Genomic DNA, 20,963 nt, shown 5'->3' with positions numbered 1-20,963 from the left:
TGATCGGCAAGTCCTAGGCTCTGTGGTTTAACCCACAGAGCCAGCATCATAGGAAAGCTTTGGGATGATGTTGGATTTCAAGGTCATAAGCAGATAACAAAGATGCAAAAAAGATAGGACTCCTGCACCTTTAATCGTTGTGTAGGAGAAGGACATTTACCTGGTGTTGCTTGCATGACAAACTACACCTGTTGAAATTCCCTGTTCTACCCACAACTATTAAAAATATGAGAGCCCTGTTCTATTCCATATGTCAACCCTTTTGTCCTACTCAGATTCACAGCTCTTCTGTCGGCAACGACAAATTAATACTGGGTCCATAGTACAGCACTATGAAAACCTCTCCTTCCTTCCCTCCTTCTATCCTAGCATATCGTCTACTCTGAGTGGCAGCAACTTTTTAGGGACTTTCCCATCACCTGCCGCCTGGTACTTTGAACTGGTGATAAGAGGAATGACAGTAGCCCAGTGGTGGAAGGCATGCTTTGCACAAGGAGGGGCAATTTTCTATCCCTGGTGTCTCCAGTGAAATGGACCAGGTAGGAAATGGTGGAGAAATCCTTGGAGAGATGTTGCCGGTCAGAGCAGGTAGCATTCAGCTAGATGGACTCAATGGTCTGAATCAGCGTAAAGCAGCTTCATCTTTGTTCAACAGCCAAATCTCACTTGAGCTTTCCGTTGCAGCGGATGTCAGATTTGGTCTTTCAGTTTCTTAAAGGGTTGGATTCTCACACTTTGCTCACTCCTTCCTTTTAGGGTGGCCAGCTGTAGGAGAAGACAGGGCTGTTGCCCATTCAACAGGACATTTCTGTAGAGGTAGCTTGCCGTTCTCTTCTACACAACTGTTAAAGGTGCCTGAACCCTGTCTTCTTTCTACAGCACCTGATTCCTGGAACAGGACTCTGCCAGAGTCGGCAGCGTGGTGTAGTGGTTAGAGTTTTGGTCCAGGACCAGAAAGACCAGGGTTCAAATCCCTGCTGAGCCATGAAACTCACCCAGCGAACTTGGGCCGGTCACCATCTCAAATCCTAACCTACCACACAGGGTTGTCGTGAGGATAAAAGAATGGGGAGGAGAACTATGCTTGCCACCTTGAGCTCCTTGCAAAAGAAGGCAGGAAATACATGCAATACATAAATACAGTGGTACCTCTGGTTGCGAACGGGATCCATTCTGGAGGTCCGTTTGCAACATGAATAGAAGTGATTCACCGCTTCTGCGCATGCACATGACATCATTTTGCGTGTCTGCGCATGCGCAAGTGTTGAAACCCGGAAGTAACCCTTTCTGGTACTTCCGGGTCGCCGAGGGACGCAACCTGAAAAAACGTATCATGAAGCAAACGTAACATGAGTAATAGGCTTGGGTCTGCTGGGAAAGGAGAGGTCTAGTTCGAATGGTAGAGAGGAACTTCTCACTAAAGTCAGGCCCCCTAGTCCTGACTGCCCCAGGATCTCCATCTTCAGAAAGTTGGGATTCCACTCCTTATGACCCATTTACATGTGGTTCAGAGACTCACCTGTGGCAGTTCAGAAGTGGGTATGGGCGCGACTTTCAACCTTCACGGGCATGCACCACCTTGTCACTATCCTTGATCGGGCCACCACAGCAGCAAGTGTAGCTGTGTGTGTGTGTGTGTTTGTGTGTGTTTATGTGTGTGTAGCAAATGATCTCTCTCTCTTTTTACGGCATTTCCACACCCGGGTGTTTCCAAAGCCGGCCGCCTCGGCAGCGCTCTCGGGTAGCGGACATCAATATTTAATAAGCAATATATCCGTATTTTATTGCTCATTACTGGCAAGATTATTTCAGTATATTACTCTTAGATATGAATATTTATGGTGTATTACTCGGCTCGAAGTTAAATGGCTTATTGACACGCTATTAATGCCTGGTAAGCTCCGCTTTGCTCTCGCTCCCTCTTCTGCTAAAGTGCCCATGGGCGGGGCGGGTTTGGGAAGCTGTCAAGATCCTGGCGCTTGTGTTCTCTTTCTCTCGCTGGCAAACGTTGGGAGGAAACTGCGCTCTAGTCCAGTCCCATTGGGGCTCACCTGGTGGTGGTGGAGAAATAATCCAGACTCTAGCTTAATTAGGCTGACCAAATTGTCACAAAATAATGTGCAAGCTTTTGAGTAGTGCAGAAGTCTTCATCAGGGTGGGGAAACCTTTATTAGTTCAGGGGTCACTTTGTTTGTTTGTTTGCTTATTGCCCAGTGGGTTGGACTAAATGACCCTTGGGGTCCCTTCCAATCCTATGAGTCTATGACCAGATTTGATTGCCTGCATCCTTCACCCTAAAGTTCCAGGGAGGGTTGCAACATTAAAAACTGTTTAAAGCAAAGCAGGGCCACCATGGGGTGCTGCCTGCAGAGAGTCCCTAGGGTCAGATGGAGTGCCTTGGAAGATTGCATAGCTGTCAACTTTTCCCTTTTCTTGCGAGGAATCCTATTCGGAATAAGGGAATTTCCCTTTAAAAAAGGGAAACGTTGACAGCTATGAGATTGCTTCTGGCACTTAAGCCCCAAATCCCCCAGCCCTGTTCTGTATACACGCCCCCTCCCTTGGTGAGATTTGAGCCTATGCATATTGACCACTGTGCAAACATGGATGCCAAGCATTTAATTTGATAAATAATAATGCTCTTGGGGTATTGCTTTCATTTGTTACTATGTATGCATATATTGTAAACCTTGGTGTGATCTTTGATGAAGGCAGGTATAGAAACTTGATAAATACACTACTACTCATAGAAACATAGAATCATAAAGGGGGGGGGTTATTGAGTTGCCTTTGCTTTTATTAAGTACGGTATTTTGTGTTTTTATATTGTAGTTTTGTGTTGTGAACCACCCTGAGATCTGTGGGTAAAGTGTGGTATAGAATAAGAATAAGAATAAGAATAAGAATATGGCACAGTCCTGCCCTCGGCTGTCAGACATTTGGGAAATGCTGCCTTTTTAAATTAGAGGTTGGATGACCAGCTGTCATGGATGCTTTAGTTGAGATTCCTGCATTCCATGGGGTTGGACTAGATGGCCCTCAAGGTCCCTTCCAACTCTACATTTCTGTGATTCTATGCAAATATGCCTTGTGTGTCTCCGGTTCTCCAGTTGGTCAAGGGTTCTTTTGACAGTTGTCTCCGATGAACTCCAGCCAGGCTGGTGTACAGGGCATACTTAAACTAGGGAGTTTGGCTCCCTGTGATGTCCATTAACGCGTATGGTTTTAAAAGAGGGTTAGGCAAATACATGAGGGATAAGGCTATCAATGTCTACTAGCTCATGATTACTATGGTCTGCCTCCACTGTCAGAGGCATTCTGCCTCTGAATAACATTTGCAAGTAAGGAGAGCACTGTTGCCCTCAGGCCCTGTCTGCAGCCCTTGAGCCAGACACCGTGAGAAGGTAAAAGGTAAAGGACCCCTGGATGGTTAAGTCCAGTCAAAAGGGACTATTGGGTTGTGGTGCGCATCTCGCTTTCAGGCCAAGGGAGCCGGCGTTTGTCCATAGACATCTTTCCGGGTCATGTGGCCAGCATGACTAAACTACTTCTGGTGCAACGAGACACCGTGACGAAAACCAGAGCGCATGGAAATACCATTTACCTTCCCGCCGCAGCAGTACGTATTTATCTACTTGCACTGGTGTGCTTTCAAACTGCTAGGTTGGCAGGAGACACTGTAAGAACAGCATACTGGATCAGATGAGCCTTTTACTTGATCTGGGAAGGCTATTTTTACTTCCTTATCAGAAAGCAGGCAGCTGACTTGCCTTCCTCTTCCTCGCCTTCCTCTTCCTTGCTTTCTTTCCAAGGATCGCTTCCACATGTGCCTCACGACTGTACCGCTTGTCAGGTGTCCAGAGCGAGAGGCTAACTCTCTGGGATCGTAAAGTCTAGCTAAATGAATTGTTGTTTCTGCCGCTGCTTCCCCTCTTTCAGCATCCGCTGCTTATGTGCATTTTACAAGCCGAGGACATCTCCCCAATGCAATAAATAGCCTCTGACAGGCAGTTGTGCAATAAAGCCCTGACGGTTCCCTGTAATGGTTATAAAACGCTGAATTATTTGGGCTAGGAGCGGCTGATTAGGGAGCAACTCGGAGGCAGGATAATTAGTTGTGCAGTGGTAAATACAGGAGGCAACCTAAGAAGTGGTGAGTTAGGGAGTTCTTAATAATTCAGAGGCACTCCTGGGGCAGTAGAGATACGAAGCACTGAGCTGGTGTGCATTCTAAGGGCTCCAGTTATGGGGAGATGCAGTCCATCCATCTTTTTCAACCGCAGGTTTGGTGCTGATTGTCACGAGAAGCTGATGCTCCTAAGTGCCAATCATTTTTATTTTTAAAAAAGAAAATCTTCCTGAATCCTATCAGACATTCTCCATTGCTAACCCAATTTACAGCACTGGATTTTGGGATCATATCTAGAATACGGATTTTCTGTAGAGTTGCCAGCAAAGTTCACTGAGCTGAGAAACAAGCTCCGAGGACTTGGCGATTATTAACTCAGAGGACGGGAGAACATTGGAAGCCCCTGAATTCTTCTGCAGCTCTGATTGAAACCTGAGCCGGAGAAGATTTTCCAGCTTAGTCCTGCACAGATGAGCTGCTTCTGGGGGTACTGCTACTGGGGGGGACACAGGGACCAAGATGTCCTGGCCCCAAGGTATCCCACAGAGGGTCACCTCAGTTTACTATGTCCAGCTCTTCAAAGCACTCCCTTATGTAAAGCAACAGAGAAACCACTCTGTTGTTTTGCACAAGGAGTGCTTTGAAAAGTTCCCCCCAGGAAGAGTTAAGGATATTTCAATAGATTTGGAAACTGAGCTACTTTCTGATATGGGTGCGGGGAGTAATTCTGTTCTTTGCCAAGTTAACAATGTTAGAAACTCAGATATACAAGCTGGGTGCCAAATGGCTCCTTAAACCAGGATTACCGTCACCAAAACGGAATGCCTTGTTGCCATTATTCAGTACCACTTTTGCATTCCTGAAATTCATTCTGATTGTGCAAATAAAATATCATGGATAGAATTCTACAGGAAGTGTTGCTAGTGTGTGAAAACAGTAGAGATCCAAGGATCCCCAGGCATGTACCTCCAGGTGGTGGAGACGTCAGACGCCATCCTGGCACCTGGGCGCCTTCACTTGATCATAAGTGGCCGAAAGCCAGGTGCAAAATGCGTCTGGCACCTGGGGAATTTCAAACCCTGCAAGCCAGCTTGAGCCAAAGGCAGCACACCCACCTCTCGTTTCCAGTCCTGCAATCTGTGTCCTTGCGGCCAACAAAAAGGGTCTATTCAGAAATGTAGACAGTAATTCTATGCATTGTGCATCCAAAACATTTTGGGGTCCAGTCTTGTTACAGTGAACCATGCCATTTTAACATCAGGGTTACAGTGGCCCAGTGGGGCTACCTTTGAAAAGTGCTCAGAGAACATTGACTGATTCAAAATTTGGCAGCACAGTTGTTGAGATGGACCCAGTGCACTGATCACATGACACCGGTCTCAGCTATCTGTAGGTTCATTGGTACACTTCAGAGTTTTGGCTATAACTGAGGTGAAAAGGATAGGATGGATTCGAACATGGAGCATGAGAAGCTGCCTTATACCAAGTCAAACTATAGGTCCTTCTTCCTCAGTATGCTTTACACTGACAGGCAGCAGCTCCCTAGGGATTCAGTCTTCCCTATCCCTGTTTGGAGGTGCTGCGAACTGAACCTGGAAGCTTCTTTTTGCAAAGTCTGTGCCCTGCCATTGAGCTACAACCCTTTCTCTTGATGCTCATTGGGTCTGAAGCTTTTATTATCTGCATCCGTGGCACCAACTGTTGACTGGTTCGGCAGGCAACTCTGCACTGGAGACGATGCTATTTACCGCAGTCTTGCGTCCGTTTGGAACCTGTGTCCCAAGAGATGACGCCTGCTGGCATAGGAAGTTGGCGTACTGCACTTGGCAAAAGTGAGGTGTGTTGCCCGGGAATCTTAGCGCATCCCTCCAGACCATATGGCAGGGCTGGCCCTATCGGGGCCGAGTAGCAGAGGGAGCAGGTGGCAGGCTGGGTGTTGTTTCCTGCGTAGGAGTTGCAAGTTCCTGCTGCCCTGAAAGCCAGGGCCAAATACGAGAGAGGAAATGAGCTGAAGGACAGCAAAAAAAAATACCACTGTCGTGCCCTATGTGTAAAATGGTGGGGTCAGTTATTGCAAACAGCGTAGGGAGTCTTGTATCCACGGGGAAGGCTTCTCAATTTGGGGAATCACCTGGGATTGTAAACCTGACAACCGTAGTGACCCTGATCTTAGGGGTTTTCTCCTAGATGGAAAATGTGCCAGTTTTGGTCTCTGGCTGAGATGCCCATATTCTGCTTTACCATCATTATCCGGCACTGCAGTCCTTTCAGGCTTCTTCATACTGCCACTGCCAAGGTTCTTTCCTCCTTCCCTGCAAGCTGTTTCTTGGTGCACATGATGGCTGGGAGAAACACAGCATGTGAACCAGGAGGAGAGGGATGCTTCGGAGTAAAAAGAATATTAGAAATTGGGGCAGAAGAGCCAACGCCATAACCAGTAACACTAACACAATAAACCCCATGTCTGTTGCAGCCAGTGTCTTTGGTGAAGTGTGATTGGTCTGTGGAATCAGCTGACAGAATGGTCAGCTGACGGGGCTCCGTGTGGCACTACAGGTGCCCTTGAGGAACCCGGTTCAGTCAGCAAGGCTTATAGCCGAATATAGTCCTTGTGACACAGGAAGTAAAGTGCCAATGCATGGCCAATGGGAGCCCTTTCAGCTACGGCTGACAAGGCTACCGCTTGGTCTTTCGTGGTTTCTCTGGAGTTGTTTCATCATTGGCTGAACTGTGCTCCTCATGGGTGCCATTTATGCTGCAGCATTTAGCATTCCAAGGACCAATCAAGCTTCACCAAGCCTTCTAAGACTCCAGCCTTGGTCTTAAGTCTCAGCAGCTTGTCACATTATTTCTGTGTGATTCTCCTGTTGCTGTGCAAACGGCAAGGATTGGTGCCTCCAGCAAGAAGATCTGAATTTGTTTTGTCTGCATCTGATTTAGTGTGCATGTGCATGCGCACACAGAGAGCTTTTCTCCTGGGGTATAAAGGGGCCCGTGAGAACCCTTGTGTACAACAGAGAATTAATTCCAAGTGTGAACAGGCGCTTTTTAAAATGTGGTGGTGGAACAGCCAAGGAAGAAAGGAAATCTGCAAGTGTCTCTGTGATGCCTCATTCTGTTTTTGTTATTTCCCCTTAAGGGGACCCTCAAACTCTTCTCTCTTCCTTGCAGTCTTGCGAGATGACTTCCGCCAAGCTCCCAGCGATGTGGTGGTGGCAGCGGGCGAGCCAGCTGTGATGGAATGCATTCCACCAAGAGGACACCCGGAGCCCACCATTTCCTGGAAAAAGAACAACATCCGCATCAGCGATAAGGATGAGCGCATTACGGTGAGACTGAGGGAAGCCCCCCTTAAAAAAGGCAGCCCTGTACGTCTTTCAACCTAAATAATTTCTTTGGGTTTTGCGGTTCTGTTCAAGGCTGAGAACCTTGAAGGAAACATAGGAATCTACATAATAATAATTGGTCCATCTAGCTCAACATTGTCTACACATACTGTCAGCAGCAGATAGAAGTCTTTCCCAGTTATACATGGAGAGACGAGAGATTAGACCTTGAACCTTCAAAGCTTGTGTTCTACCGCTGATGCTACAGCCCCTCCAACCACCTGCTACCTGATCTTTTCAACTGGAGATGCTAGGAGCTTGGACCTTCTGCATGCAAGGCATTTAGCACTGAGCTTAGGCCATGACAGGCAAAATATCCTGGATAGGGCACAGTAGAACTGAATGCATGGTTAGGAGCAGCAAGCAGGTAGCCTTGAGCATTGATGGAGTATTGTCTAAAATTCTGCTGAGGTCTGAAATACTCTTGCAGGAAAATGTGTAATCTCAGCCGGTTCTCCCTAGAGAAGGTCAGCTCCCAGTTTAAGGTGCTGAATCAATTTTTATTCATTTAGCGGGATTTATATGCTGCTTCATCACCCCTAACCTCTAAGTGGTTTAAACAGAATATAAAATGTCCACTAAAACACATTTATTAAAATCAAACGTTAAAAGCAAGTTAACCTAAGCATTTATCAAAGTGTAAGTGAAACCAGCCATTGCTACTTCCATTTTGATTAATGCTTAAATTAAGTGTACCTTGGGGTGGGAACCCTCAGGCCCAGGGGACGAATTAGGCCCTCCAGTCTTCACTATCTGGCCCTCAGATTTATTCCCAGCATGCTCCACTCACTGGCCTTGATTCCCACCCTAAGTGTTTTTGGCTGGCTGGAATGTGTCCTTGAGCTCTGATGATGCCTCTGGATTACCTGGATGGAGGATTGAGACAGGTGCGTAGAAACCAACCTACTGTGCAAAGGTAGCATTGACATTTGTTACTCTCCAGCAACGTTTGCCTCCGGCCCTGCCTACCACTTTGATGTGGCCCTCAGAAGGTTCTCCCAGAAAGAGATATGGACCGTGGGCTAAAAAAAACCTCACCTGATATACATAATGAAATTGGATGTGTGGACTGGCTTGCTTAAAATGAAGTCTTTAGCAAACAAACCGTATGGCAAAGATGCCTGCCTGATATCTTTGGGGAGATGTATTCCTCATTATGGAGGATGGATGGCGGCTAATGGATTGAGGTTGAATCCTGACAAGATAGAAGTACTGTTCTTGGGGGACAGGGGGCAAGCTGGTGTGGAGGACTCCCTGGTCCTGAATGTGGTAACTGTGCCCCTGAAGGACCAGGTGCGTAGCCTGAGAGTCATTCTGGACTCACAGCCGTCCATGGAGGCACAGGTCAAATCTGTATCCAGGGCAGCTGTTTACCAACTCCATCTGGTACGCAGGCTGAGACCCTATCTGCCTGCAGACTGTCTCGCCAGAGTGGTGCATGCTCTGGTTATCTCCCGCTTGGACTACTGCAATGCGCTCTACGTGGGGCTACCTTTGAAGGTGACCCGGAAACTACAACTAATCCAGAATGTGGCAGCTAGACTGGTGACTGGGAGCGGCCACCGAGACCACATAACTTGAAAGACCTACACTGGCTCCCAGTACGTTTCCGAGCACAATTCAAAGTGTTGGTGCTGACCTTAAAGTCCTAAACAGCCTCAGCCCAGTATACCTGAAGGAGCGCTTCCACCCCCATCGTTCAACCCAGACATTGGGGTCTAGCACCGAGGGTCTTCTGATGGTTCCCTCACTGCGAGAAGCAAAGCTACAGGGAACCAGGCAGAGGGCCTTCTCTGCAGTGGTGCCTGCCCTGTGGAACGCCCTCCCATCAGATGTCAAAGAGATAAACAACTACCTGACATTTAGAAGACATCTGAAGGCAGCCCTGTTCAGGGAAGTTTTTAATGTGTGACATTTTAATGTATTTTTAATCTTTGTTGGAAGCCGCACAGAGTGGCTGGGGAAACCCAGCCAGATGGGTGGGGTACAAATAAATTAGTAGTAGGAATAGTAGTAGTGAAGTTCTCTGCAAGAGGAAGTTTCCCAAGGGCTGCTTCTTGAGGAAAGTGGGGTCCCACCAATACATTGGCCTGGGAAGCTTGTTTGTGCAGCTGTCTCTAAGCAGGATTTCCTTTTGGCCCCTCTGCTCTAGATCCGAGGTGGGAAGCTGATGATGTCCAACACGAGGAAGAGTGATGCTGGCATGTACATCTGCGTGGCCACCAACATGGTCGGAGAACGGGACAGCGAGCCCGCGGAGCTGGTGGTCTTCGGTACGTAGGAGCAAGGATCTGGCAGGGGAGAGAGAAAGGCAAAGTGGAGTTTTCAGGGTCAAAAAGGAAGGGGCAAGATCTGTGAGTTTTTTTTCTATAGCTTGGAAGCAGCCAGGGAGGGGTGTGAGAATGAGAACAGAACGGTTTACTTTTTCCCCTTTGTTTATTTATTTTTTTGAATTTTTTTTAAAAGATAGATTTACAGTGCTACCTTGGTTCTCAAACTTAATCCGTTCCGGAAGGTTGTTCCAAAACCAAAGCGTTCCAAAACCAAGGTGTGCTTTCCCATAAAAAGTAATGCAAAATGGATTAATCCATTCCAGACTTTTAAAAACAACCCCTAAAACAGCAATTAAACATAAATTTTACTATCTAACAAGACCATTAGTATCTGGGGAAATCTGGAGAGCACTTTCTTCCAATGAAAATGAGTCTGCAAATGCCTTTACTCAAAGCCCAGACCTCTTGCTTGACTCTTCAACTTTACTTTTTTTAAAAAGCAAAAAAACAAAAAACAAGTCTCTAGTCCTGTAGAAATATAAAGAAAATGTGAGCAGGCTGGATTCTACCCAATTGCTCATAACTACTGGAATCAGTGATGAAGGGCTGAACATTTCTCAGTTTTTTATTTTTCTGTGGAAAACCTTCAGTTTCATAAGGTCGTTACTAACAATGAATGGACACCAATTGCAAACAACAATATTACGCAAGCATGATAGTATCAAGTTTGTTGCTTTGTTTACTGAACACAAATAAAATGAACATGCTAAATTAGATCAGTCTCTAGGGAATCAAAAAAATTTCCCATGCAAACTGAGCATTTCCCCATGAAAATTAGCCTTGTTTCAGAAAGCCCATATCACAGGACCATCCTACAATTTGTTGTTTGGTTTTGAAAGTTTTCCACAGCATTGTAGCTAGCTATTTTTGGGTTGCAAGGCTAGTTATGTTCCTTTGCAGACACTGCTGTTTTGGGGTAACTCAAGTACAGTGCTATCCATCTCCAGTGTTTCTGTGGCAGGAAATGTCTTCTATCTGAGCAAGTCCTGTCTTAAGCTTAAACCTGATATTGCGATTCGGTGCCCCTTTCTTGGTGCCAAGGGGCATCCTGTGGGCTTTTTGATGATTATGTGAATAGAATACAGAGGTGGCTAAAGTTGTCTATCAAGCCAGGACCATCTCCAGGGGACCCCGTGCGAAGCGGCCTCCTATTTTGGTGGGGATCCCCAGGGCAGGAACATCATCATCATCAAACCTTTTATTGGCATCACCTACAAACATCCAAAACAAATCAATACAGAATTACCACTTCCCCAGTGGTACAAAACATTTGCTAAAAGAAAGGAGGAAGAGCAGTCTATCGTCACATCTCTAGGTCTCCAGGGAGATCAGACGTCTGCAGTGTATCTTGACGACAAAAACCAAATAGAGATATTTAGCCACTAACTTGGTGAGCTCCTGATCATTCCCCAGTAATAGAAAATGTATGACCTCCAACTCTGGTTTCCAACTCTGGTTTCTAGAGTTGATCTAGAAATTGCTGACGGATATATAGTTTACAATTAAGAACCATATGAGCCCAGAATCCAGAACCTACCACATCAAATGGAGTTCATTCCCAGGTAGGTGGGGATGCTTTAATGGGTGGAGACCCCCCAGGGGAGAAGGCTGAGATGAGCACCCATGAACCATTTCATGAACTACTATCCGAGAGGGCATCACTCTATGTGGAAATAACTCGTGGACCACGGCCTGCTGACTGCAAGAACAGTGGGCAGGAACAGTAACAGCACTCCAGAGGCAGCTAGGAACCATCATGGTCATTTCCCACAATGCCATGGGGTTGTTCCAGGGCATTGTGGGAAAATAAAAAAGACTGGCCTAGCTGAATGGCAGACCTCAGTGCTGGTAGACCTTGCGCAGGGCAGCAGTGGTTGGCTTGCCTCTGTGCTGGTCCTTTTCCTCAAACACCATTTCCCGTCTGTGTCCTGACAGAGCGACCCACGTTCATCAAGAGGCCCATCAACCAAGTGGTGCTTGCTGAGGACACTGTGAATTTCCACTGTGAAGTGCAGGGGGACCCTGTGCCCACATCCCGGTGGCGTAAGGAGGAAGGGGAGCTTCCTCGAGGGAGGTAAGTGCTGCCTTTTCACCGTTGGGGCTTGCAGGATGGGCAGGCGGGTAACTCGCAATCCCGATGGGAGATAGTAGATTGCAAGTTTGGGCTTGGCTGTTCCTTTGCCACACACTGACCTGGGGCCACGCAGCATCTCTCAGTGCCATTCCCCATCTCTAGAACAAGGTCTATCAACCACCTTGCACTTGAGAAGAGCTATGAAAATTGCTGGCAATAGCAGTAATGGCTGAGAAGAGATTGAGGGCCGGATCTGCTTCACCGCGGAGCCGACGAAAGGTCACTTCCTCATGCTTCCAAAAGGGTAAACCACAACATTGTTTTGGATACCCTTGTCTTGGTTGGCAATGAGCAAGTCTGCTTAATTCCCCGGACAATGAGCCTGACAATGCCTATTAGCACAGGCGATTGCACAAGGTGCTGTGCAATTAAAGAGAGAGCCATCTTGATCGCTCTTCCTCCTCCCCGCCCCCAAATGTATCAATGTGAAAATGAAGCGCTTTCTTTCTTTCTTTTTTGAGACAAGGGTTCTGATAGGGAAGATGCTCCCAAGCTGGCGAGGAGAGAGATTAGGTTGCCTGCACCACTGACCCTAAAAATTCGCTTAAGATTGTTAATATGGTTAATGTGGCATAGAACATGAAGAGGAGAGCTCTTTTTTCAATTCAGTTGATAGTTCCTGGGGAATGTGGCTATTTAGGAAGGATTATCTTGTGGGTTTAGTTTTTCCAGTTCCAGTGAACACTTGCAGTTAAGAAAAAGGAAAAAAGTGTGTATATTAGTTGTTGACAGTTGTCACAGAGAGGAACCCATAGCATTCAGAATGTGGCAGATGGAGTTGTGTTTATTTATCAGTATCTATTACTACATTTATATCTCTCTTTTCCTCCAAAGTGCTCAGGGTGGCATGCATGCTTTCCCCCTTCCTTATTTTAACATTACAACAACCCTGTGAGGTAGGTTAGGCTGAGAGACAAGCGACTGGCCCCAGGTCACCTAGGGAGCTTCATGGCTGAGTGGAGATTTGAACCCGCATCTCCCAGTTCCTGCTCCCAGGTCCAACTACTACACCACAAACACTGCCCCAATGTATCTGTCACAGCAACCCTGTGAGGTAGGTTAGGCTGAGAGACAAGCAACTGGCCCCAGGACACCCAGTGAACTTAATGGCTGAGTGGAGATTTGATGGTTTGTATACAAACGGCACTCAAAAGTTGTGACCCCACATCCGGCTGAGCATAAATCATATCATCCCTGAGTGTGTCTTGAGTCGTGAGGGGTCACTGGACTCAGGAGTGGATTGGCAGGCTGAGATGGACTAGGAGGAGGAACAGGAGGATGATATTGGGAGTGGGGAGGGCTGAGACTGGGGATCAGAGGCTGGAAGAGGCAGGTACCTACTTTCTCCCAGGATATGGCTGCTCCAACTGAGGAAGCCCCAGCTGGGGAAAAGAACACAGCAACAGAATCTGTAAAGGGCACCAGTCGACAGCTAAGGGGGGGAGGAACTAGAGGCAGAAGGAGAAGGCACAGCCTGGTCACCCAGAATGCAGTGCACCCTCCCGTCACTGTCATCATACACATCCTCACTGATGCAGTTTGTGTCAGCGTACTCAACAGACTTGCAAGACTTGCACAACAAGAGTCTTGCGAGTGAGCTTGTTTTGCTCCATCTTTAAAAGCACGTCCGAGTGGAGAGAGTATGTGTTGACTTTCTTCACCAAAGAAACAGAAACAGACTTCAAGCGCAGTTCAGACTGTAGATGGGGGTTTAGATGACGGGATGTTCCTTCCCCCAGCCATGAAATAGAAGAATAGCAGCACTTCCTTACACATAGCAATTTGGAGTGTCAGGGGAAAGGCAGGGCTAAAACCCTTCTTGACATGCTGGCTTTCTGTGCGCAAGGCTAATCTAAAATTCTTCTTGACATGCTAGCTTTCTGTGAGCAAGGCTAAGCTAAAGTTCTTCTTGACGTGCTAGCTTTCTGTGAGCAAGGCTAGGCTAATGTCAGAGACTGGGCAGAGGAGGAATGGTGGAGACTGCCTCCCCCATCCTGACCCTTCCAGGGAGAAGGAAGAGGAAGACAGTATAGATTAAGCATAGGCAAACTCCGGCCCTCCAGATGTTTGGGACTACAATTCCCATCATCCCTAGCTAACAGGACCAGTGGCCAGGGATGATGGGAATTGTAGTCCCAAACATCTGGAGGGCTGGAGTTTGTCTATAGATTTACAACAGGGGTTTGAAGGAGGTAGCAGCTCAGAGGCAGATGAGGGGAAAAGCTGGGAAATCATGGCACAGCTGGAACAACACCCAGCTGACACGTTGCCATTAGAAAGCATTCCAGACCCCCTCTCTCCCAGAACCTGGTGAGTCTTGAAAGTAGGAGAGCAAAGAGCTCCAGGACAGAGGGCAAGTAGCAGTACCCATAGAGGAGACGAGGAGAATGAGGGATGAGGAAGAGGGAGAGATGGCGCGTGGAGATTCACTCGGGACAATGCCATTATCCAAGAGGCTGGCTTCTAGAGCCTCTCTCTGTAAAGATTGAAATAAAAAATAAAATAAGAAAGTTTTCCTTGTCTTTCCTGGGCAACCAGCTGGGAGTCGTTGACAGCATCCTGAGAGCTAAACTGACACGCTAGCTTTATATGTGCAAGGCTAAGCCAAATTGACATGCTAGCTGTCTGCATGCAAGGCTAGACTAAACCCCTTCTTCCTGACTTTCTGTGTACATGGCTAGACCAACACCCAGTTCCCCCCTGGCATTTTGGTACAGCTGAGACACGAGTTTTCCACTTCAGTTAGAACTGGGCTTCGGTGACGTGACAACTCTTTCATTCTTTTGCTTCTTTCCTTTAATTCCAAGATCGGAGGTCCAGAATGACAACACTCTGCGCATCAGCCGGGTGAGTGCAGAGGATGAGGGCACTTACACGTGCGTGGCAGAGAATAGCGTGGGCAAATCTGAGGCCTCAGGCTCCCTTAGCGTCCACGGTGAGTATGTCTCAATTGGTTGAAGATGTTTGTTCCTGAAGAGGGTGCATTGTGGGGTGATGAAAAGATAAATGCAAGAAAGGGTAAAAACACATGTCCACTCAGCTCACATTGCCAGGGCAGCTGCTGTATGTAGCTTAGTAGCACCAAATCCAGCATCAAAAACTAATGCAAACAGAGTCAACTAATCACAACTAAGGTGCACAGGCTGTCGGGAAACATTGATTCGGCAAAAAAATCACCCAATAATTCAAGGAGAAGTGGTTTTGCACATTGCCCCTCACCTCTTTGTTTTTCAGTGATTCGTTTTTCCACTTCATCAGCACATTTTTACCTGAAGTAAGGCCCACTGAGCTCAGTGGAGTTTTCTCTGGGTAGACACACATAGAATTGCACTTTCAATTTCTGCTTCCACGCTAACTCGGGCTTCTTTTTCTTTTCTTTTTGGGTTTGCTTTCAAATAAAGCAACTTCACATTTTTGCAAGGCATTTTTGGTGTGTGTTTTTTTATAGAGAGCAAGAAAAGAAATCTAAATGTAGAATATGTTTCCCCCAGTGTTTTCATTTTTTAAAAAAGGATGCATTTTTAACAAGCCTGCTTTGGTCACTGCTCTAAAAGTGTGCATTTTTCTATCAATACTCAGTTGCTGTCCGCTATAACGGTAGGCCTAAGTGCACAGAAGGCAGCCATTTTTTAATGGTGGCACCATTTTGAATTTCTCAATGTGCGCCTGAAAACCCGGCATTCTGAGAAAAGCAAAATGGTGACCACCATCCTTCCAGAGCTCTGATTCATTTCTCCTCCACTCCGCAGAACAATGTCACTGAAAAAGTTATTAATTGAAACACCTTGTTTCAAACTGGTTGAACCACCTTCTATGTCATTTTATTGCAGTCTACTTACATAATTCTGTCCACCTGAAGTTACCTTCACATTCTGAATTGTCTGATCTTCTCCATGGAGCAGTGCTCCCAAAGGACAACCTGTCATTCTCCTGTTCTGGATTTCCAGGACTGTTTTATTCACATTACTAAGCATTCACAGTTGGTCTCAATTTTCAGTTGGCCATATCTCTGCCACCCACCAGTGATAGGTTTTTGATGCACCCAAGCACGTAGATACATTAATTACAGCACTGCACAAAAAGAATGGTATAATCATATCAGGATTCCCTTTTGTGCAGTGATTGTTCAGTGTGCATGATGTTTATGTGCTGTAAAATGGAGACATCAGCTGAAAACTATGGCCAATGTCACATGCGACAATTCCAAAATGAATTGCAGAAATGTTTCCAAGTTAAACTGGAATGCAGGCAGGCTGGAACACAGAACAGAGAGATGGCACACAGAACAACAGAGAAACATTGGACACCCATCCAACTTTACAAACCAGGCCCTTCCTCTTCTTCCGAATTTTGCAAATCACATCCTGTAAAAACGTTCCTTCTAACTACGGCTCGATACAAGTCAATTGTGTGCTGTAGCACATATAGACCTATAAACTGATGGGTCTCTTGGCCATGAGATGTATTGCATGAGATGTGTATAAAATAAAGAACGGAATAAGACACCATGTGTTCTAGGCAGAGGGGAAACTGAGCTGCAACCAGCAAAGTGTCGAAGGGGGAAAACATTCCTATTCTTTCCCTCAAAAAGTGGGATTAACCAGGAAATGGGGCAGATTTGGCCCTCACTCCCAGAGCATACCCCTTTCCTTATCCCATCGGATGCTTCTTACTGAATTAAATAAGAAGTAGCTCGTAGAAAGACCATTCTAGTGGGACCAAGCCTACGCCTTGCTCCTGAGAGTGCATGGCAAATCTCCACTGATAAATATCCCAGGTGTGCTTAGTGCATCACTGTTTTCATTGTAAGGTAAAGTTCGGCTTTGGGCTGAATAGTCTTCTGGGCGCCCTCCCCACCACCCATCACTTCCTGAAGCATTGGGGGAGCTTCCTGTTCATATCTGCTGAGCAGGGCCCAATGCCGTCTCTAGGAGTGAGTGGGCCCTCAGTGGGCCCTGTTAACAGGGAAGAGGCGGGGTGTTCCAATTGAGAGCCCTTGTAGGTGGCATCAGATCTTCTTGGCAAAGTGGAAATGGTAACACGGTTAATGGGGTGGGCCCTCTGCTGGTCTTAGACCTCCAGCAAATGTCCAAGCTTGTCATTCTCTGGAACTAGCTGTGCCCTAGACTTCTGTCCCAAAGTTTGGCCCTGATGGGTTTCTCAGTTTGCTTCATGCTCTTGAGATCAGTGGCCACAGGAACACACATTGTAACTGGAATTTGTTTCACCTGTAAGGTACAACAGCAGCATCTTGGCTGCGGGTCCTGCAGTTCCTTGCATTCTCTGCTAATTCCCAGCCTGGGTTTAAGAAGATGCACAGCTGCTTATTAATGTGTCCTAGAGCCACATTATTTCCCTACTTAACATATTCAGTTTTTGCATTTTACCTCTGCTCTGTCCCAAAGGTTCAAAACAGACCACCCTTCTATAAAAAGCCCATAGCATGAAATTGAATTTTATTTGTAATAAAAATCTCAGTGAAGTCTCTGGCGAACTGTAGAAGAATAAAATCTAAACTAAACATCCATCTCCTCTCCCAGTATTAACTCTGGTCACTAAAGCTCAGTCCAAACAAGAAGACTTTATAGCATTAGCAGAGGCTTCTCTAGCTTTGGCATGTCTCTAAAGGGAGGGAAATCTGTGGTTGTAGCATGCCACGGAATACATCTGTACTTCATATCGCTTTGGCAAAGAGATCGGCTCAGATTTGGCCTTTGGTTAGCCTTGCACTCTAATTCTGGGTCTCCCTACTTGTTGACGCTTTAAACATTCATGCCAGATTAATTTGATCCAACTCATCTCATGCTTTTTTATTTTTTTGTTTTTTTTCATATGTTCTCTTTGGTCCAGTTGGCCCATTCCGTAAGTATTCATTTCATCTCATTAACACTGCTGCATGCTGGGATGACTAAGGGTTGGAGTTCCTTGGTCGGTTTTGTGCATGTGCCTTCTCCCCGCTTTTCTTTTCATTTCTGTTTTTGAAACCACAGTGAGAGCAGTTTTTGCTGTGTGAGTTCTGTGTTGCGTTTGCCCAGTGCTAAGAGGAACTCATTGCGCCTGGTTGTCTAATTAGCCTTGCTTGCCCAACCTGGTGGCCTCTAAAAGTTGGACTTCAGCTCCCATCAGCCCCAACCAACATGGCCAGTGGTCAAAGATATTGGGAGCTGGGAGTCCAAAACAATTGGAGGGCATCAGGAAGTGGAAGGCTGGTCTAGATCTTTGTGCATCCCTCCATCTCCATCATTTTCCAACAAAACAAGGTGGTACGGCATTTGGGTACTCTCCAGCACTGTTTTTCTAACCACTGGTCCTGTTAGCTAGGGATGATGGGAGTTGTAGTCCCAAAACAGCTGGAGGGCAAAGTTTGGCCACCACTGTTCTAAGATAAGGCTAAGATGCCCAATTTGCCATGTAATCCTATGCACTTGGCATACTCCTTATCTTAACCCCAGGTAAGGATGCATAAGATTACAGACCTGCGTGTAATCCCACGTTTCTCTACTCAACAGTAAGTCCCACTGAGTATAGTGAGACTTACTTCCTGGTACTTGTATATTGGATTGCTGCCATTAGAGTTTTCATTCCTTTGTGCTCCCAGGATTCAAGTGCCATCTGAACTGGGCCATGTTTTCAGCAGTTGGTTTCTGGAAAGAATACATAGGATTGTACTTGGCTTCTGTCTTCCACAATGGGCACTTTTCAGTCCCGACTCTCTTGGAGTCTTCTCTGTTCTTCAACAAGAGCAGCCAATGTGGTAACCCCCAGGCACTGTCAGACTCAAAGTCCCATGAGCCTCAGACATCATGGCCATTGGCCAGAGATGATGGGAGTTGTGGTCCAGGAACACCTGAAGGGCACCACATTTACTACCCCTCTTCTAAGAAGGATGTAACTTTCCCACTGACAATCAAGTTTCCTTCCCTTGCCCATGCTTTGCCAAGACTTTAGTCAACCGTGATGATTCTCATGGGAAAGGGTTTTTCCTACCACCATTTGAAGCAATGTGATTGCTGCATACATGGGATAAAACAAATTGTGTTGGAGATGGTTGCAACTTACCGGTACCTTTCAGTGAATGAACTGATTTCAGGATTTGCCCAATTTCCCAGTAAGTGAAAGAACTGGACAAATTATAAAAATAAATTCACTCCCCCCAAAGTGTTCCCAACACATACCACAAAGTTTCCAGACTTTTGACATTTTTGCACACGAAACCTTCTGGTGCAACCCCAAAATTTATGCTTGGAACTGCCTCCCAGACCATTAGTTTGATGCCACCTCACTTGCTTCATTCAGAGTATTCTGCAAAACCCACCTTCTCTGCCAATCCTTTGGCACAACCTTTGCGCCCTCCCCCCCAGCACTGCCCCTGCTTTTAACTCAGCCTTTAGCTATGCCCAGGGATGCGGGTGGCGCTGTGGGTTAAACCACAGAGCCTAGGACTTGCTGATCAGAAGGTCGGCGGTTCGAATCCCCGTGAGCTCCAGTTGCTCGGTCCCAGCTCCTGCCCACCTAGCGGTTTGAAAGCATGTCAAAGTGCAAGTAGATAAATAGGTACTGCTCCGGCGGGAAGGTAAACGGCATTTCTGTGAGCTGCTCTGGTTTGCCAGAAGTGGCTTAGTCATGCTGGCCACATGACCTGGAAGCTGTACGCCGGCTCCCTCAGCCAATAAAGTGAGATGTGAGCTGCAGCCCCAGAGTCGGTCACGACTGGACCTAATGGTCAGGGGTCCCTTTACCTTTACCTTAGCTATGCCCAAAGCACATGCAGCTGAAACAACCCCATATTGCTTTCCTGTTTCCTACCTGCCTCGAGTTCCTTTTTCCTTCCTCTGTGGTGAATTTTAGACTGTAAGCTCCTCAGGGCAGCGATCTGACCACTTGCCCTCCATAAAGCACTCTTCACACCGTTGGCCCTACATAAATAATGGAAAAGGTAATTGCAGAATATGAATTTCCCCGGTCTATAAGCGCTTAGCTGCAATAAAAAGGAAGGGGAGGGGATATCTGTTTGTGAACTAGTCCATGGCGCCATGCCTTTGCCTTCAAATGCATTTTTGTACTGTGACATCACTTGTTAGGTCGACAGGCTTGCCCTGCATCTGTGGCTTACATATCCCTAATAACAGCCCTGGGAATAGCTGCTTTTGCCCTTTCCTCTGACGCACAGCAGCCCCATCAAGGGCTTATCTTCTCCTTCTTCTCCTTCTACCCTTTGCTTTTTGCCAATAAATCACCCTCTCTAACAAAGCACGCTTCTCTTCTTGTAGCTGTGAAGATAAGGGCCCACAGGTGAGCAAGAGATGCCAGGTGATAGGAGACGCTGCTTGCCCTGGTCCCCCCTTTCTTTGCTAGGCAGCCAGCAACCCAGTTCAATTTCCTGCCTGGAGGGGGGGTGGGGGGTTGGCCAGCCATCATCTCTTATCTCCATGCTGAATTTGTGGGCAGCAGGGACCATTTTCCTTAGACGCCCCAAGGTCGTTCCTGCCCTCCGAGTTTCTTTTTTTTATCTTTCCCTTTGAAGTGGGGTGAGGCATCGCTGGAGGGGCAGTAATGAATTTCCTGAGTCACAATATCCTTTCCATCATCCAGACTCCTCCAGCCTTTGAAGTGGCGCCTGGTGCAGTCCGGGGGTGTGTGTGTGTGTGTGTATAATCTGAGAAGAGGGCTTTCCCAGCAACCATTAACCAAAGAGCTGAAATGGACCCCCCTCCCTCCCTCCCATTTACATTTTTATTTGATTGTGGAGCAGGTGGCATCACCAAGACAGCAGGCTGTTGCTCTGGAAGGTCAGAGGTCTCCTGCCTTGCATCCAGGCACATGTTAAGAAGGACCCTGCTCATCCCCACCCCCTTCTCGCAGAATCGGCCCAAGGCAGCTGATCTCTGATTTCAGTGCCAGCCAAATGACCCTTCCTGTGGCTGCTGGCTGCCAGGTTCCCTCATAACACACACACATCATTTGGTGAAGTGATTTCCAGG

At 46.8% G+C, this 20,963-nt stretch overlaps 1 protein-coding gene and 1 long non-coding RNA gene across 8 annotated transcripts in view; one reads left to right on the top strand and one right to left on the bottom strand.

Annotated features, from left to right (window-relative positions):
• The window catches only part of ROBO3 (roundabout guidance receptor 3), a 334,276-nt gene that overhangs the window by 250,309 nt on the left and 63,004 nt on the right, over window positions 1-20,963 (top strand). For all 6 annotated transcript variants that reach the window (XM_081843253.1, XM_081843252.1, XM_081843251.1 and 3 more), the window contains exons 3-6: window positions 7,301-7,458; window positions 9,668-9,788; window positions 11,784-11,922; window positions 14,790-14,917. In XM_081843253.1, the coding sequence (XP_081699379.1) occupies window positions 7,301-7,458; window positions 9,668-9,788; window positions 11,784-11,922; window positions 14,790-14,917 (546 nt within the window). The remainder of the gene's footprint in view (window positions 1-7,300; window positions 7,459-9,667; window positions 9,789-11,783; window positions 11,923-14,789; window positions 14,918-20,963) is intronic.
• Window positions 14,813-20,209, bottom strand: LOC309331302. Of its 2 annotated transcripts, XR_014151797.1 has the most exons (4): window positions 19,761-20,209; window positions 19,298-19,345; window positions 18,521-18,626; window positions 14,813-14,952 (listed from the first exon to the last, which is right to left on the bottom strand). It is a non-coding gene; the product is annotated as an uncharacterized lncRNA (long non-coding RNA). The 2 variants fall into 2 exon arrangements; XR_014151798.1 differs by lacking the exon at window positions 19,298-19,345 and having other exon boundaries at window positions 19,789-20,202.

Source organism: Podarcis erhardii, assembly GCF_964252035.2.
Source record: "Podarcis erhardii genome assembly, chromosome: 16".
Classification (NCBI taxonomy): Eukaryota; Metazoa; Chordata; class Lepidosauria; order Squamata; family Lacertidae; genus Podarcis; species Podarcis erhardii.
Note: the sequence above shows the minus strand (reverse complement) of the source record. Positions and strands in the feature narration are given on the sequence as shown.